This window comes from Myotis nattereri (genome assembly GCF_964212035.1).
Source record: "Myotis nattereri genome assembly, chromosome: 16".
In the NCBI taxonomy this organism is placed as follows: domain Eukaryota; kingdom Metazoa; phylum Chordata; class Mammalia; order Chiroptera; family Vespertilionidae; genus Myotis; species Myotis nattereri.
The window spans coordinates 18,157,438-18,176,590 of NC_138091.1; the positions used below are offsets into that span (position 1 = coordinate 18,157,438).

Here is a 19,153-nt window from a genome sequence, read left to right on the forward strand (position 1 = left end):
ATACTACCTCTCCCTATCCCAGTCTCACCCATTTTTTTCTGAAATCATTCCTTGATAAAGGTCACAAATGGTAGAACATATGATCCTTAAAAAACCAAAATAAAAAAAGTGTTGTGTACGTATGTAGAGTGTGAGTGTGTGTGTGTGTGTGTGTGTGTGTATACTAGGGGCCTGATGCACGAAAATTCATGTACTGGGGGCGTGGGGGTCCCTCAGCCCGGCCTGCACCCTCTCGCAGTCGAGGACCTCTCGGGGGATGTCCACTGCCAGCTTAGGCCTGCTCCCCAGGGGATTGGGCCTCACCTGGCAGTCAGACATCCCTCTAGCAGTCCAGGAGCACTTGGGGAATATCCACTGACAGCTTAGGCCCACCAAGGAGCTGGCCTAAGCTGTCAGTTGGACATTCTTAGCACTGTGGAGGAGGTGGGAGAGGCTCCTGCCACCACAGCCATCAGCACAGCACGGCTTGTGGCTGAACAGAGCTCCTCCTGTGGAAGCGCACTGACCACCAGGGGGCAGCTCCTGTGTTGAGTGTCTTCCCCCTGATGGTCAGTCTGTGTCATAGCAACCAGTTGTTCCCAATCATTCCACTATTGGGGTCAATTTGCACATTACCCTTTTATCATATAGGATACACATACACACACTTCAGTTAACTTGACTTTTTTTTAAATCCTCACCTCGTAGGACATGATTAGAGAGAGGAAGAGGGAGAGAGAGCAAGATGGAGGGAGAAACTTCCCAAAGGGGCTAGGGCCAAGGGCAGGCTGTGAGGCAGGCAGAGGAGGGTATGCAAAGCTCCCATTAAAGTGTGGCAGAGTAGCCAGGCCAATGTGACTCAGTGTTTGAGTGTTAACCTATGAACCAGGAGGTCATGGTTTGATTCCCAGTCTGGGCGTTTGCCTAGGTTGCAGGCTTGATCCCTAGTAGGGGTCATGCAGGAGGCAGCCAATCAATGCTTCTCTTTCATCATTGATGTTTCTCTCTTTTCCTTTCTCTTCCACCCTGAAATCAATAAAAACATATTTAAAAATTAGAATAGCCCTAGCCGGTTTGGCTCAGTGGATTGAGTGTTGGCCTGTGGAATGAAAGGTCCCAGGTTTGATTTTGGCGAAGGGCACGTGCCCGGTTGCGGGCTTGGTCCCCAGTAGGGGCCACACAGGAGGCAGCCAATCAGTGATTCTCTCTCATCATTGATGTTTCTATCTCTTCCTCCCTCTCTTAAACCAATAAAGAAATATATATTTTTAAAAAATAGAATACCCAGCCCTGACTGGCTTGGCTCAATGGTTAGAGAATCAGCCTGCAGACCAAAGGGTCTCTTCCCAGTCAAAGGCACATACCTGGGCTGCAAAGTTACAAATGAAAGCTGGTATCCAAAACAGAATACTAGTTATCATACTGATTAGATTAGCAAAATACTTAATTTGGTGGTGCTCAGGGCACAGAGTGGCACTTAAACATATTCTAAGTGGGAGTGTAAACGGGTAAAAACATTTTCAAGGTCAAGTTGCCATCATCTATCAAAATTGTAAATGCCCATAACCTTTGAGCCAGTAATTGTGCTAGGACTTAACCATCAATATACCTGAAAAGCATCTCAGCACACGTTTAAAGATGTTTATCACATCTTTTCTTTGTAATAAAAAAAATAAATGAGAATAACCTAACTATCCACCTATACGGGCTTGTTAAGTAAATTCTGACACATCCACTTATAACATAGAGTATATTATAGATCTGTTAAAAGAATGGGGTAAGTCTTCAGATGTTGCTACTTAAAGATGACTAAGTCCATTAGATGAAAAAAACTATGGGCAGAACACTATAAATAATCTAATCCCACTTGCACATTTAAAAAGTTTATGCTGATACACACAGAAATATTTTTTTTAAATGTCTGAAACTATTAACAGTGGTTGCTTTTGGAAAAAGAGATTAAAGTGGGAGAGGAAAGGGGAACTTTTCATTGTTTAGATACCTTTGTGCTGTTTTGAGTTTATTACTGGAATAAAAAAAAATTGTTCCTTCAATCGTGGTACTGATACAGGAACAAAGAGATCCATGAAACAAAACTTAATTTCTAGACTTCATATATGAGCATATATAGGAATTGCATAAATGATAACAGCAGAATCTCAATCAGCAGTGAGCATTTTCAACAAATGATTAAAAACAAGTTGTTAATCATTTGGAAATAACAGATTCAAGGTTGTCAGAAACCACTCTAGGTGTTTCAAGCAGAAAGAGATTTAACACAGAGAGCTAAGTTTCAAGTTTGTCGAAAGGGCTGGAAAATAAAAGGAGTGTCACCCAGAGGTCAGGGGTTGCAGGAAGCCACCAGCACGGGAGCCCACACTGCCATGCTGCTGCTCAGACGCCTGTGCCCGTCTGCTGCTGCCACTGCTCGCAGAACCAGGAGAAAGGCTTCCCCCATCTGCCCACTCCCAGTGGGTTCTCACTGGGAAAACCTGAACTAGGAACCCACTGCCAGGGAGTTCAGGCGTTTAAAGCCTTCTGGGCCCTGTGATTCCGGGAGAACGTGGATAAGCAGAGGAAGTGGATAGGTACTTCAGTAAGTGATGCTGTGAAATCACTTATGCTTCTGGGAAAAACACACTCGGGTTAAATCCTCAATTCACACCTTATAAACTCATAGATGTCAGAAAAAAAGTTAAAATTTAAAAGGAATAATAATGAAATCATCTCAATTAGACAAAGAAGACTAGGGGGGTCATACAAATTACTTTCTACATTATATACTTCTGCACGGTTTACATTTTTGCAGTAATTTTATAATTCATGAAAACAATGTTTTTAGAAGTGGAAAAATGTGGTCAAGCTTTAACAGCCATAACAATAAAAGAAGCTACTAAGAGCAAGGCTAGCCTGTAAGTGCGGCCTAATCTCTGTGCCCCACCCTCTCCCAGGCCAGGTTCCACCCCTGTGGATCAGTGCTTTCTTCTGGGGACAGTACTGACTAAGGAATGAAGTCTCTCTGAGCAACTCCCTAAGTAGGAAGCCAGGTAAAGGACTGGCCGTGTTAGTAAATAGACATGTTCATACATACAATAAAAACGAAGCTACAGCCCTAACCGGTTTGGCTCAGTGGATAGAGCGTCAGCCTGTGGACTGAAGGGTCCCAGGTTCGATTCCGGTCAAGGGCATGTACCTTGGTTGCGGGCACATCCTCAGTAGGGGGTGTGCAGGAGGCAGCTGATCGATGTTTCTCTCTCATCGATGTTTCTAACTCTCTATCCCTCTCCCTTCCTCTCTGTAAAAAATCAATAAAATATATTTTTTTAAAAATGAAGCTACAGAATAAAATCCTAGTCTTGTCTTTGCCTCTCCTCCTAGTGCCTGTTGTGATGGCTTTTGTTTTTATACTTTTTCATTTGTTCTGGGAGGCTTTTTGTGGCCTGATTTGAAATAACAGGCAAGAGCTGAGGATGTTGAAATACCAGACTAGGAACCGCTTTCAACCACTGTCCCTGCAGGATAAACTTCATAGCACACGATTTTGGAGATATCAACAGTAATGACGAGAAAAATGCATTTTTACACAAAGTTGAGAAATGCTATATAATTTCTTGGGAGGAAAAAAGAATTCAAAGTATATTATATGTGTATATTCAAAACGCTTTTGTAAAGAAAACAGTTTAACACCAAACAGTTAAATAAACACCAAATCTTTCCCAAGTTCATTTTTGCACATGCACAGGCACTCTTGAGACGATGTATTATTGAAAAACAATATTGTATTGACAATTTATCAGATTCTGCCCTGCACCCTCCTACAAGACCAGGTCATCAGTACGACACCACGTCTCCAGGGGTTGAGCACTAGCTGACATTCTCTCCCAGTGGACGAGGAGGCCGGTCCTCACCTTCTGTGAGCTGATTCTCTGATTTCAGCTGGGCCTTCCTTATGCTCTCCAAGTTCAGTTGTCGGTATTTTCTTTTAAAAAAGCCACACTAAAACAAAGGGGGGAAAGCCCAATTTCAGACCGAAGATACCCATCTGTCCCAGAAAACCATTTACCTGGTTGTTGCCAAAAGAGCCCCCATACTCCTTGGCTTCTCAGGCTCCCCGAATCTTTCCCAGTTCCCAGTCTGCCAAGAGCGTCCTAAACGCTGCCTTTCCACAGCCTTCCTGGTGCTCACTCCCCAGTCAGAAGTGACTTTTCACCTTTCCCTGAAACCACGGAGCTCTTTAACCTTTTTAACTTTTAATTGTGCAAAGTATTACAGTTTGGGCTGTACTGGATCTTACTTATGTAAAAGGGCTCAGCCCACTATGCTGAGGCTAGGTGATCAAGTACGGTGTCCCACAGCAAGAAACGCACCATCTAGTAGAAAGAGAAGTCATTAACACACAGTGCCACTTCTGGATTCCCAGCAGGGAGCTCACAGGAAAAGCTCCACCTCAGCTCAGAGGATTCCGGAGTCCCTGGGCTGGGCTTTAAGGGAAGAGTGTGAGCAAGGTGAAACCGTGAAAAACAGCCTGGGGGTGGGGTGGACAGCTTAACTGCCAGCACAAAGACACAAGCCTATTTAGTTCATCTCTGGAGAAAAAAGCAAGACTTAGGGTGAGCGGGTAGAAGCCGGGGAGTGAGAATCCTGAAGAGCAGATAAAGTCTGAATATTAAAAGAGGGGAAGGGAAGGGAAGGGAAGGATTTAAACAGGGAACAACCACCAATCTGTTTCAGGAAATCTCTCTTTACTCCAATACTTTAATTCGGTTTGTATTTTTTTCAGACAGAAACTGTCTCACTCATTTGCCTACAGATGTGTGGTGGAAGGAAGAGGGTAAAGTGGCCACACAGCCAGGCAGCTGTTCTAAGTCAGGGGCTGGTTGTCCCAGAAAGTATTGTGCCCAACCCCAGGGCCCGTATAAACACGATAGAACTGACCTTGAATAGCACGACTATAATCACTATCAAAACCAGAAAGCCAGCGACACTGCTTCCGATGATGAGAGGCAAAGGAAGGTACCCCTCCTCTTTCAGGAAGATGACCGTGATCTAGAATAAGACAAAGTTGTATCAGGTCAAGCAAATGAGAAAAAGTGCCACACATTATTTTAAGGAGCAAAATATGAGTAGAAGCTTACAGTGCTGGGATAGAAAACCCGAACTACGCCCTAGCCAGTTTGGCTCAGTGGATAGAGTGACAACCTGCAGACAGAAGGGTCCCGGGTTCGATTCCGGTCAAGGGCACGTATCTTGGTTGCAGCCTTCTCCCCACCCCGGGCCCTGGTTGGGGCTCGTGTAGGAGGCAACCAATCGATGTGTTTCTCTCACATGAATATTTCTCTTTGTCTTTCCCTCTCTCTTCCACTCTCTCTAAAAATCAATGGAAAAAATATCCTTGAATGAGGATTTAAAAAAAAAAAAGGGGGGGCGGGGGGACCTGAACTATAATTGATGAGCTGCTGGAGGCTCAGTGCGGACAACTCAGAGTTAAAAACGCCAGGAAACCCAGTCATAAGGGGGCCCCCCCACAGTGAGATTTACCTCCAGGAGCTTGACCAGGTTCCCACAGTAAGTACTGGAGAAAAATCTCTTGGCTTCCCAACAGGAAATATGCCATTTTGAAATACACCAGAGCACTGTTATTTTTTTTAAGCAACATTACTCATGTTTGATAATTTATTGATTTTTAGAGAGGAAGGGAGAGGGGGAGAGAGAGAAACATCAATGTGAGAGCAGAACATCGATGCCCTGTTCGGTTTGGCTCAGTGGATGGAGCGTTGGCCTGTGGACTGGGGTGTCCCGGGTTCGATTCCGGTCGAGGGCATGTACCTTGGTTGCGGGTGCATCCCCAGTAGGAGGCGTGCAGGAGGCAGCTGATCGATGTTTCTCTCTCATCAATGTTTCTAACTCTCTATCCCTCTCCCTTCCACTCTGTAAAAAATCAATAAAATATATTTAAAAAAAAAAAAAGAACATCGGCTCACTAACAGACTGAGACCTACTTATAGGATGATATACACTCACCTTCCCCCATACCTCACCACATTACTAAAGGCCTATTTACAGCAGTTCCTAAAGGCAAAAGACACAACTTGAAGAGACAAGAGCAAGCATGAGAACTAGACATAGCAAGGATGTTAGAATTATCAGATGGGGAATTTAACACAACTATGATCAATATGCTAAGGCCTCTAATGGATAAAGCAGACAGCACATAAGAACAAAGATAAAGAATAGACAGGCAATGGAAGTGGAAAGGTGGAAATCCCAAGAACCAAAAAGAAATGCTCAAGATAAAACACTGTAACAAAAATGAAGAATGCCTTTGATGGCTCATTTGTAGACAGAACTTGGCTAAGCAAAGAACCTCTGAGCTAGATAATCAATAGAATCCTCAAAAAGCAAACAGAACAAAAACTGAAGGGGAAAAAAAGAGCGCAGTAACATGATCTAATGACCAAAATACTTTATAGAAACTATTTTGATTTGTAATGCAGAAATAGAGCTAAGTCTGTCAGGAGACTGTGACCTCCTGTTAAGGATTCTCTGACAGTTTAACAGAAGGTCCCACGGGATTGAGGTCTTCAGGTTTTAAAGACTGACCGAAAATTAAGATTCTACACCCAGCTATGCCATTATACATCCTTGATCCCCAAGCTTCACCTTCAAAATGATGACGTTTTGTAAATGATCTTCCAGCTCTGTTTTTTTAAATAATATTTTTATTGACTTTTTACAGAGAGGAAGGGAGAGGGATCGTTAGAAACATCGATGAGAGAGAAATATCAATCAGCTGCCTCCTGCACACCCCCTACTGGGGATGTGCCCAAAACCAAGGTACATGCCCTTGACCAGAATCGAACCTGTGACCCTTCAACCTCTACGCCGATGCTTTATTCACTGAGCCAGACTGGTTAGGGCATTCCAGCTCTGTTCTGACAGCTCTTTTTGAGCTTCCACAAATCCCTAAAGTCTGATAATACACTTTCCCTCACCCGAAATATAAGACAAACACACTGTTCTGCTCCTCACCAGACTAGAGTATATGTTACTTTGAGACGGGAAAATAACGCAAAACAGCACCACGTGTACAACCTGTAGAGCTCTTCCTATGGAAGCCATCCCCAGCACTGTTGTCTCAACTTCAGAGTCTAAGCTGTCTTTTCACAAACAAGACTCAGCTGGAGCTTCCCAAGTGAGACCCAGACAGGAACGTCCCAAGTTGTGGCCAGCACACACAACACACATCATGGTCCCAGGACTTGAGTGGGGCCCAAGGGCCAGCCAAGCTTCTCTGCCTGGCCCCAGCCAGGTAGCTCAGTTGTTTGGAGCAACATGCCATGCACTGAAAGGCTGCGGGTTCCATTATCGGTCAGGGCACGGATGGAGGCAACAGATTGATGTTTCTTTCTCTCTCATTCTCCCTCTAAAATCAATTTTTAAAAAAACCATATAAAACAAACAGACAGGAAAAAAAACAGCTTTGCCTGCCCAAAACAGTGAGCTCCTTTCACACAAATGTTTAAGCACCCAGGTCAGCAATGCTTCGGAAGGAAATTCTGTACGGGGTGGAGGCTGGACGAATTTATCTGTGAGGCCTCCTCCTATAGAGCTACAGATGGTGGTTACTTCCCAGGGCTGACCCTCCAGGCACTATGTACACACCGGCCTTACAAGGATTAGTTCTCGGCCTTGACAGTGAGCGGGGAGCAAAGCAACAGAGAGGGAGGAAGACCAGGAAGGGAGCTTGTTTTTCCTTCTGTGGAAGCGAAGGGGGAAGGACAAGGAAAGTGATGAAAGGAAGCCCCAAGGTGACAGTGGTTCACCAGACCAGACCTGAGTGGACGAAACGCTCCTATTTCTCAAAGTCCCTTCCCTTTTCCTCTCCCAAAGCCACAGGTTTGCAATGTGCCCCAGGGCTGCCCGTGGAGGTGAAGGGAGAAGCAGGGCACAGGACACCACTGCTTGTAGCAAATACCGATGGGGGCCTCCTCCACAGCCATTCTCTCCTTTCAGATTTTGTTCAGAACCATGACTGGTCTAAGCTAATTAAGACAAAGACTAGTTGCCCCCGTTGCCAATGAGACAAAGGAGCCAGAGCACTGGCCCTGGTCTGCCTCCCTCCTTTTATGGTACCCGCAGCTGACATGCACTTGGATATACTGCTACTTACACTCATAGAGTCACTGTAAGTCAGGGGCTTATTGTCAGGAACTACTTAATACTTTGCTTAGGGTATCAAATTTAAAGAAAATAATTATAAGGAATCTATACTGTAGAATAAAAATATCAGTAAGAGGAGGAATTACCTAAATAATTTAAGAATATGCATATCAGAAATTGTTCACATAACCTCCCTTTGGGAAGAGGAAGTTGAAGTGTGGGAAGAGGGGAAGGAAAGGACCCATCATTTTTCATTTGGTATCTTTCTATAAGACTTGGATTTTCTTCTAAGCATTATCGGATTTTTTAAAAATCTGGGCAGTGGGATAACGGGGCACTTCTCTTTCTTCCTATCATTTTCTGTATTAGAAATGCCTAAAAATAAAGGGAAATGTTATTCCTGACACGTCTAGAGAACTGTTCCTTTCTCGTCCTCCTCCAGAAAGAAAATCAGAGGACCCAATATTTAGCAATCCAGTCTCACTCTCTTAACATTCCTTCTAATAATGAATCATGCCTAACTACAGAGCTCACAGATGGAGCATCTCGAAAACCAGCAGCACATCTAGGTGAGTGTCAACAAGAATGACAGCTCAGGGGAGCACACACTCCATTTGGCCCACAGATCACAGACATCCGTTTGACCTGTGGTCAGACTTCAGCAAAACAAACCCCAGGAGCTCTAGTACTGAGTCTAAGGCCTGTCAAAGAAGTATGCACTCTGAGTATTGTAACTGATTAATATTATAATTAAACTCTGACACTACACACTAGAGAGTTCATGCATACAAACAATAATTTCTCACTTTGGGAAAAAAATTTTAAATACCTTTTCAAATCATAGCATCTGTAGCTTATGGTTCCAGCTTAGTTATTTCAGTTTAGACATCCTCAGCTTAAGCCTCTTATGTAACTGCTTCATTTCACAGATGGAAAAACTGAGGCAGAAGCTGACTAGCCCAAGGTCACAGAGGCAGTTGGTGGCAGAGTCAAGATCAGAGGTGATAAGACTGAAAACAGGAACAGGGCCACAGCAGAGTGCACGAAGGCTGAGCAGTTCTCCTAGGACACCACCCCGAAGACAGGGCTTACCTTCGTTCTGTGGTTCTCTGCATTCAGACCCTCATACAGAGATTTGTTGAAAGAAATTTCACCAAGGATCTGCAGTTCAGTTACATCTCTTAGGAACTATAAGGGCAGAGGGGGAGAAAACGTGTTTTAGACATGGACTTACTGTTTCTGTACAGCATTCACCATCCTTTCTTTTACGTGTTCCATCCTATGTATTCCTTAGCTTAGTTAATGAGCTCAGCAACCACAAAGTTACCCAAACAAAAAACCTATGGTTATTCCGCAACTTTCCCCTTTACCTCATGTCACACCCTCACCCACCCCGCCCAAGTCAGTTTTCTTGACCATTTTTCCCTTTCTTTCTTTCCTTCCTTCCTTCCTTCCTTCCTTCCTTCCTTCCTCCCTCCCTCCCTCCCTCCCTTTTTCCTTTCCCTTCCCTTCCTTTTCTCTCTCTCTTTCTTTCATTCATTCATTCATTTATTGGTTAATCCTCATTCATTCATTCGTTCATTCATTTTTGGTTAATCCTCATTCATTCATTCATTCATTCATTCATTCATTCATTTATTGGTTAATCCTCACCCGAAGGTATCTTTTCCACTGATTTTTAGAGAGTAGAAGGGAGTGAAGGAGGCGCGGGAGGGAAAGAGGGGGAAGAAGGGGAAGAAGGAGAGAAACATTAATGTGAGAGAGACTGGGGCTCAGAATTGGACCTGCAACCCAGGTATGTGCCCTTGACCAGGAATCAAACCTGCCACCCTTTTGATGCATGGGCTCTATGCACTGAGCCACACTGGCCAGGGCCCTTCCTTTTTTGAGCCTCTCTTGCACCTGTCCCTTTGCCTCCATTCCCATAGCTATTTCTTCAGTTCCCATCTCATCAGTCATCTGGGTCACTGCAAGACGTTACACTGGGCTGTAGTTCCCACTTTCGAATGAGTATTCAAGGAAGGCCTCTCCAAGAAGGTTACATGTGAGCTAAATACAAGAAACCACGCACATGAAGATCTGGGAGAAGAAAAATGTCATGGAGAAGGAAGAGCAAGTACAAAGGGCCTGTGGCCAGAACAACATGGAACAATATGGAGGCACAGAAAGGACAGAACAGCTGGCGCATAAGAAGCTGGGCAGAGGAGAGTACGAGGAGATGAAGTCGAAGAAGAAATCGGAGACCAGATCACGCAGGGCCTTGCAGGCTACTGAAAAGGTATGAATTTTAGGGCGAATGTATAAAAAAGCATGTTTGTTTTTAAAAGGTAGCTGTGGCCCTAGCCAGTTTGGCTCAGTGGATAGAGCGTCGGCCTGGGGACCGATTCTGATCCAGGGCTCCTCCCTGGCCGAGGCGCTGGTCAGGGCGCGTGCAGGAGCCAACCAATCAATGCGTTTCTCTCACATCAGTATTTCTCCCTGTCTTTCCCTCTCTCTTCCACTCTCTCTAAAAATCAATGGAAAAATATCCTAGGGTGAAGATTAACAAAAAATAAAAATAAATAAAAATAAAAGGTGGCTGTGAGGAATGTTCGGAGCAGGGCATGGCAAGAGCAGAGGCGAGAAGAGCAGACAGAAGGCTGGGGCAGCAGTCTGGGCCAAAGAGGGCAGCCTGGACGACAGGGCGGCAGCGGCCAAGCAGGAGTGAACGGACTTAGAATGTATTTTGGAGGTGGAATGGGAGTTTGCTGTGGGAACAGACATGCGCCAGGAAGAAAGGGAGGAGGCCCAAGAAGTTCCTAGAAAGTAACTGGGGAGGTGAGCTGCCCTGAGGAACGGGGTAAGGCGCGGGTTGGGGCAGAAGGGGGGCCAAGGGCATGTGATACTGGAGATGCGCGGTCCAGCCGCGGCTCTTTCTAGGGGAGACAGGCGCCGGGAGCTGCAGGACAAGCCCATCCGGGGCATTTCGCGGCCTCAAGTACCTGCTCAGACTGACTCGCGGCGAGCTCCGCTGCCACCGTCACGTTCTCTCTGTCGGAAGCGATGGCACAGCGCACCGAATGCCACTCCTCCACGGGCTGGGCACGGAAAAGCGGGTGAGCACCATCCCTGTCACCGTCACCCTCGGCACACGAGACCCGGGGAAGAGACCGAGGAGGGCGCTGGGGCCGCCCCGCACGTGCTTTCGGGGGAAACTGCGGGCCCTTCCCGTCACCCGCTTCAGACCCTCCTCCCTGCCTGGCCTCTCGGCGCCGCCGCGCTCACCTGAAGCGCCTCGCTCCCACAGGCGCGCTCCGGACGCTGGGTGCACACGGTGTGAGCCTGGAACGAGAGCCATCGCCGCGACGAATGAGGACGCGAAACCGCCGTGGGAAAGCGCCCCCTGCCAAACCCGCGAGCCCGGGGTGATACGCATGCGCGCAGGAGGAGGGAGGGCGCTAGGACCCGACGTGCCGGCCGGCTGGGGGGCGTGTCTACGTCCACGCCAGCGTCCTCCGGAAGTCTCGCGATGTTTGCATTTGAACAGTTTGGCGGGTGAGAGCCATGGCGGAGCCAGTCCCGCGACCCCGGAACCGGCTCTTACGAACGTATGGGGCTGTGGGCGGCGGGGGGCCGCGGTGGCGGTCGGGCCGGGCCGGCGCGCAGTGGTTCGCGCCTCAAGATTCAAAGCGTTTCTTCAGCAGCACCAGCAGCAGCAACGCCAGCAGTGACGACCCCTCGCCGCCCGCCGCCTCCGACGACTCTGACGACCCCGACTTCTGCAGCGAGGTGGGTCCGCGGCGGAGGCGAGCTGGCGGGCGAACCTCCAAGGCCCGGCCGAGCCTGCTCATGACTCCGAGACGCCTGAGGCTGCGAGCGCGGCCGCCGCGGAAGTGCAGCACGCCCTGCAGCCCACTCGGGCCGCCGCCCTTCGCCAGCAGCACCCCGGGCCGCCTCAGCCCGGACCTCAGTGTGTGCAGCCAGCCCAGCGACGGCGGCCAGCTGGGCACCAGCGCCTCCCTGTTTAGCTCCCCAGCCTCTCCCGGCCCCGGCCCCGGGTCCCCAGCGCCGGGAGACAGTGTCATAGCTACCGGCCCCTCTGCCTCTCTGGATGCCGCCTCTCCGGACCACGCACCTCATTCCTGCTCCCAGGAGGCAGCAACAGGAGGAGGCGGGGTCACCAGCTTGGCCCGCCACGCTCGTGCAAGGCTCCCGTCAGCTCTCTTTAGCCTTACGGACTCGGGGCACCCTGAGGATTCTGAGTTTGGGACCGGCGGGAAGGATATGCGGGAGTCCCGCTGTGCAAGGGGACTGGTGGGGAAGAGGCTGGAGAGCCCAGCTTTGTCAAGCAGGCGGAGGAAGAGGGCCACAGACAAGGACTCTTGTCGAGGGACTGGGGCTCAAGGGGCTGTCCAGACAGAAGGTGGGGAGGCCAGTGGTTGCAAGAGCTGCAAAGGACCCGGGAACACCAACAGGCCTGAGAGAACTGGGCCAGGCCAGAAAAGGAAACATCGGGAGGCAGTAGAAACCTCCCTCCTCCATCACCACCAGTTTAAAAAGGGCCACAGGCCGGGCAAAGATTCACTCCTTACCCAGGACCTGAGTCCATTACAGATTGACTGCTCTTGGACCAAAGCCAGGGCTTCCTTCAGTTTCCATAAGAAAAAGATCGTGACCGCTGCGTCAGAAGTGAGCAACAACGCCACTACCCGTTCTCCTCCGGCGTCCTTCGTGTCCGAATATTCAAACCCTCCTGTCCTGAACAAAACAACCAGCAGTGCCCCGTCCCCTTGGCACTCCTCTTCCATGTATTTGCTCACCCCCTTAAAGACACTGCATGTCGCAGACCAAAAGGCATCTGATGCTGAAAAGGTTTATAGGGAATGCGACCAGGAGGGTCCTGTTCCCTTTAGCGCTTGCCTTTCCACGGAGGAACTGGAAAGCTGTGAGAAGATTGGGGAAGGAGTGTTTGGGGAAGTGTTTCAAACAACTGCTAATTGTACACCAGTAGCCCTAAAAATCATTGCTATTGAAGGACCGGAGTTAGTCAATGGAGCCCACCAGAAAACTTTTGAGGAAATCCTCCCCGAGATCATCATCTCCAAAGAGTTGAGCCTCCTGTCTGATGCTGCATGCCACCGCACAGATGGCTTTATTGGGCTGAACTCAGTGCACTGTGTTCGTGGGCCTTACCCTCCCTTGCTCCTCAAAGCCTGGGATCACTATAACTCAACCAGAGGGTCTGCAAATGACCGGCCTGACTTTTTCGACCAAGACCAGCTCTTCATTGTGCTTGAATTTGAATTTGGAGGCACTGACTTAGAGCAAAGGAGAAAGACGTTGTCCTCCATAGCTACTGCGAAGAGCATTCTGCACCAGCTCACCGCATCCCTTGCGGTTGCAGAGGCATCGCTGCACTTTGAGCACCGAGACTTACACTGGGGGAATGTGCTGTTAAAGAAAACCAGCCTCAAGGAAGTCCACTACACCCTCGGCGGGAAGACAGGTACTATCCCCACCTGTGGGCTGCAAGTCAACATCATTGACTACACCCTGTCGCGCTTGGAGCGGGATGGGGTCGTGGTTTTCTGTGACATTTCCGAGGATGAGGACCTTTTTACAGGTGAAGGTGACTACCAGTTTGAGATCTACAGGCTAATGAAGCAGGAGAACAACAACTGCTGGGGTGAATATCACCCTTACAGCAATGTGCTCTGGCTACATTACCTCACAGATAAGATTCTGAAGGAAATGGTCTTCAAGAGGAAATGTAACACCCCTGCCTTGAAGCAAATAAAGAAAGACATCGTACATTTCCATGGGACAATGCTGAACTTCAGCTCTGCCACTGACCTGCTCTGCCAACACAGTCTATTTAAGTAAGTCAAAGGTGCCTTACCGCCCCAAAGGGAGAGAGACCACTAGCCTTGAAAGCCCGCAAAGCCCGCATTGTTGTTTTCGATCTCTATCCCCAGGGGAGGGTGAAATTCCTATTCTAATCAGTTTTTCAAACAAGAATTTTTTGTTTCCAAGTGGAAACTGAAATGTTTGTGGAAATCTTTATACAGCAAACATTCTTTAAAAATGAACTACATGTGAGAACCGGTGTTTACAACTTTTAAGCCCTCTTTCTGTCAGCAGAGTCTATTCTGTAGGTTTCTCTCCATTTTTTCATTTTTGAGCCTTGACACTTTATGTAACCTAAGGGGGAAAAGAATTCAGGAAAGCCCAAGGTCTCAGCTGTTATACTAATCAGAGCCTATAGGTATTGACAGGCTGGCTTTGGGAACCATTCTACAGCTCAGGAGTCAACCGAGGGCAAAGAGGCAGTAGCAAAGCAGAGACCAAGACAGACAGACTGGAGGGAGAGAGAAAAGGAAGATGGTAAGACAGTTTATAGGAGACATGCAAGAAATGCCATATATTTATCAAGCTCATTTGCCAGTCACAGAGAAGTAGAATTTAACAATTTTTCAACAGGAAAATAAATGTCTCCATGGCTACTAAAAAAGTTTTGAGTTTTTGCTTATTTTTTATCAAAGGAAGTAAACAAATATTGCTTTAAGAGGTGGGTGGTTGATAATCCTTCTGAACATGACTTTGATAATTTACTCCTAATGTGTTCTCAGGTTAACTAATCTTGTTTTTACTCTTTTTCTAGAACTCTAGTTTTTATACCTTTAAAAATCTGTAGTCACTCTGAAAGAGATACAATTGTGATAGAGTCAAGAACCGCCTCTGAGTACCTGTGTCTTTGTCAGGTTCTTCACTCTTACAAGCCGGAGCCCTTGTATTTTAATTGGAACACAGATTTGCAGCTGGAATTCGGCTCCAAAGAAGTTTTCTCCATGGATCTGCAAAGAGTAGGAAGTCAGAGTTGGTGTTGCTTTGCCACTTGTAGCTTTGCAATAATTAGTACTAAGCACTTACATTGAAGGAGAATTCTTTGTGGTCAGAAAGCCCCTGGCTTGTGTTCATGTACATCACCGCTGGTCTGCAATTGAGAGGACATGTGTTAGCCTCAAGGCCCCCTTGTTTTAAGTGAACCTGAATGCTACTAGTTGGGTACATTAGGACAGAGCACCAGATCCTTAAGAGGAATCAAAGCTAAATATTCACATGTAAATTGGTGGTAGGGCAGTTGGGAGCGGGCAGAATATTTGAGTAGTATATATTTGGGCTGGTTCTTTATCTAATTATCATTCTTCAGAGTGGCCTTACTTTTCTCCTTCCTTCCTTTTCAATCCCATAACCCCTCTCTTCTTCCCTTCTTAGCATCGTGTCAGGACCTTTTGAAGCAAGACCAGTTGACAGTACTACTTTGATTACTACCACGGGCTTCTAGGAACCACTGTTAGTGTCCTAGAGATCGATGGGAGCCTGGGTTTTAAGCAGCCTCTTCTCAAAGAAAGGCAGTCCCATATCCAGCCTGCCCACCAGTTCCACCCACAAGAGAGAATGCTCCAAACTGTGCCCCAGGTGTTGGCCCCTTGGAGGTGCTTACTTGGGAAGAACTGCAATGAAGGCATGCTTGAAGTGAAGTCTGTGGGTCTCTCTGACCAAAGAGCTTCTTCCATTGGCACTAAGAAATAAGACACGTGCTTTGTACATATGGCTGCTTCTATACCTTGGCTTCCCAGGGTCATCAGGGGTCAGATAAGAAAAGACTCTTGGAAATAAGCAGAGTGCAGAAGAGTTGCTAGAAGTCCAGACTTGGAGAAATTGATTTAGAAGGGTTTCTCAACCTCAACAATATTAACATTTTGGGCCAGATAATCCATTGTGAGAGGCTGTCCTGTATATTGGAAGGTGTTTAGCAGCTTCCCTGGTCTCTACCCACTAGATATCAGTAGGACCCCCCATGTCGTGTCAGTCAAAAATATCTTCACGTAGCCCTGCCGGCGTGGCTCAGTTGTTAAGCGTCGACCTATGAGCCAGGATGTCACGGTTCAATTCCTGGTCAGGGCACATGCCCAGGTTGCTGCGGACTCAATCCCCAGTGTGGGGTGTGCAGGAGGCAGCCAATCAATGATTCTCTCTCATCACTGATGTTTCTCTCCCTCTCTCTTCCTCTCTGAAATCAATAAAAATATTTTTTTAAATATATATCTTCAGGAATTGCCCCTGAGGGACAGTATCACCTGTATTTGAGAACCCTTTCCCAACACCATATCCCATCCTACCCCCAAACATAGAGGTTTTGCAGGGGAAAGCTTCCCCAAAATTAAATGAACCAGAATTAGAACTCCAGTCCAAGGCTCATTTTTCCACACTATACCATAGTTTTACTTTGTCTGTCAATAAAAGAATGTTTAAATATATTTGATAACCATGGGGACACAGGTGCCTTCTCTGGGCTCACTGAAGTCCCCTTCTTCTCGGGTACATGGGAGGAAGATTTCTTCCAGGGCCATAACCTGGGTCTGCTGTGGCACAGACACTACTTACTTTGTGATTGTCACAGTGATGTCAGCTGTCCTGTTTGGGAAGGCACTCTCCTCTAGCTGCCAAACTACTGAAAAGTTTGCCTATTTTGAAAAAAAGAAAAAAAAGTCACTTCTCTATACCACTCACAATTCAAACTATTTCCTACTAATGAGACAGACCTGGGAAATAATTTATATTGCTCACATTTTTGTATCATAGGCTTCCACATTTGCTATTCCATGTCACCTTCTTACTCCCCTTTACAACTGAGCAAACATATCAGAGATTCTCACAGCACAGAGATCCTCCGTGGCACATCAGGGACTCACCTCAGGACTAATAACTTCGGGTCTGATGACCCTTCCATACTACGTGCTATTTCACTCTGTAGTGAGCCAACAATTTGTCTGGCTGTATTCCCTCACCCACCTCTCCCTACTTTCAGAGCCAACTTGGCAGTTCTAAGCACAGCTATGGACTGACTGTACAGTGAAGGGAAGCATGGGACCACAACTGAGATTCCAGTGAGACAGGAAAGTAGAAGACACCAACTCCAGGGTAGTGAGACAAGTCAGCCAATCAAAACACTCACAGATGCCCTCCTGAGTATGGGGTGACCAATCTTGCACTTCATGACCAGGACAGAAGCAGCTGGCTTAGGGTCATCACACTGAATATCTGGGGAAGGAGGCTGTTAACACAGAAAAGACTGTTCTTAAAAGGTAAAGAAAAAGCAGTTTTCTCACACCAATTTAGCATCATTTGCTCATTTTTTTTTCACATTCAAGACACCTTGCCCAGAGCTGAGGACACAAATCAGACTTGGTCCCTGTCTTCCTCGAAAGCTGGGCAGGAGGGCTCAGTGGTAGATGGTTGAGGAATTTAAATACAAGGCCTAAGGAGTGGTTCTGTGAGAGAGGTACAGAGAACAGCAGTAGAGGAAGATGAATTTCAACTTGGATGAATGAAAGTCTTCCTAGGGAAGGAGACATTTGAATTGGGCCTCGGGCCAATGCAAGTTTAACATAACAGATGGACTAGAAGGCTAGCATGAGCCCCAGCACCACCACACTGCCGTTTTCAATCATGGTTCCTCATCGGGACCACTGAATACAGAGAATAATTTGAGCATCTGCTTTTTTTTTTTTTTTTTAACTACTATTTTCTTAATTCTCCAAGGAGGGTGCATCACCAGTTCCATTCTGGATGCTCAGGAGATCATTTCATTCTTTTCATATAATGGACGCTGTCTTAGGCCAAATAGCCTAAGACCTTCAGGGACAGACCGTAGTCTGACAAAGCTGGGTTTATTGATTCATTATAGAGGAAAACCTCATTGGTGTGTCTTACCAAACAAAGGGAAAGACAGTTACTGAAGGACTCCGGGGAAGGGTGGTGGTGAGGTGAGATGTCAATGACGCAGTGTTCTGATAGGTTAAAAATAAAGCAGGGCTGTGTGTAAAGGGTCAGTCAACATCAGGTCTGCACTGCGGAGTGGACCCAGGGACCCTTGTCCTTGGGAACTATTCGGATGGACGTGAAAAGTTTTGTCCAGAAATGCTATATGTGCAGCTCTGTACCTCAGGAGGATATAGACTGCTTCTCTTTGTCAAAGTGACTTAGATTCTCCAGGCAAGCGTGAGGTGGTTTCATAATTACAGATACAACTTCAAACAGCAAAGATTCTGATTTCCAAAGACTTTAGAGAACACAGTTGCTCAATGTTATGATACTTTATATATAGCTGCAGGGTGTCCTTGGGAAAAATACCATTTCCTAGTATCTTGCAGCTGGTTTCCTGTCTGCATTCCCAGGCTGATGAATGGCAGGGCAGACTTTACATTTTAGTCCCAGCTAAGTTATTAGAGATTACTTCTCTCTCAGAACCTGGGTTAGGAAAGGCTGCGGCAGGGAGGAGTGATTGTGCGGCAAATGGCACCATTGAAGGTTTGTGAGATAGAATGGCATGACTGGATCCATGACATGTAGTTGGTTGGAGGGGCTTCATCCAGTTAATTTATTTTTTAATATATTTGTATTGATTTCCAAGAGGAAGGGAGAGGGAGAGCGAAACATCAATGATGAAAGAGAATCATTGATCCGCTGCCTCCTGCACACCCCCTACTGTAGGGGATCAAGCCCACAACCCGGGCATGTGCCCTGACTGGGAATCGAACCATGACCTCCTGGTTCATAGGTTGACACTCAACCACTGAGCCACTCCCGTTGATTTAAATCATTTGTTGAATGGACCAACATGAAGCTGGAGGCAGTTTGGAGGTTGCCATAGAAAAAGAGAGTATGCAGGGAGGAAAAGCCATGAGTGGCATGTTTCCCAAACTGCTGTCATAGTTACCTTTTGTATCCTCTTAAACTGTAAGTTTCTGGGGTAAGTCAAAGCCATGTTTGTCATGTAGGAATCTTCCCCAGAGTTAGTTAGGCTGATGTTCATTGTCAGCTCCTTTGTGACACCCACCACCAATTCCGTCCTGCACAGGGTAGCAAATAGATAAGTGTTACCAGTTTATTCTGTAAAAACCTCGATGCAGTGCAATAACACATTCAACTCACTTCTTAGGTAAATTGCCTAAAGGATAGATTTAGCCTA

General features: G+C 46.8%; 2 protein-coding genes across 2 annotated transcripts in view; one reads left to right on the forward strand and one right to left on the reverse strand.

Moving 5' to 3' along the window:
* Nucleotides 1-1,849: 1,849 nt before the first annotated feature.
* ITGAE (integrin subunit alpha E) overlaps nt 1,850-19,153 on the reverse strand; it is a gene marked incomplete at its 5' end in the record, with an annotated part of 62,355 nt that continues 45,051 nt past the window's right edge. Inside the window, 11 exons of the mRNA XM_081110619.1 lie at nt 1,850-3,975; nt 4,915-5,025; nt 9,232-9,327; nt 11,121-11,216; nt 11,404-11,460; nt 14,865-14,972; nt 15,049-15,112; nt 15,623-15,700; nt 16,567-16,646; nt 17,138-17,236; nt 18,902-19,034. Coding sequence (XP_080966745.1) covers nt 3,844-3,975; nt 4,915-5,025; nt 9,232-9,327; nt 11,121-11,216; nt 11,404-11,460; nt 14,865-14,972; nt 15,049-15,112; nt 15,623-15,700; nt 16,567-16,646; nt 17,138-17,236; nt 18,902-19,034 — 1,054 coding nt within the window. The 3' untranslated portion in view covers nt 1,850-3,843. The remainder of the gene's footprint in view (nt 3,976-4,914; nt 5,026-9,231; nt 9,328-11,120; nt 11,217-11,403; nt 11,461-14,864; nt 14,973-15,048; nt 15,113-15,622; nt 15,701-16,566; nt 16,647-17,137; nt 17,237-18,901; nt 19,035-19,153) is intronic.
* On the forward strand, nt 11,683-14,617 carry HASPIN (histone H3 associated protein kinase; the record flags this gene model as incomplete). The annotated part of the gene is made up of 1 exon (XM_081110620.1): nt 11,683-14,617. The coding sequence occupies one exon, from the start codon at nt 11,683-11,685 to the stop codon at nt 13,999-14,001; it is 2,319 nt and encodes a 772-aa protein (XP_080966746.1). The 3' UTR covers nt 14,002-14,617.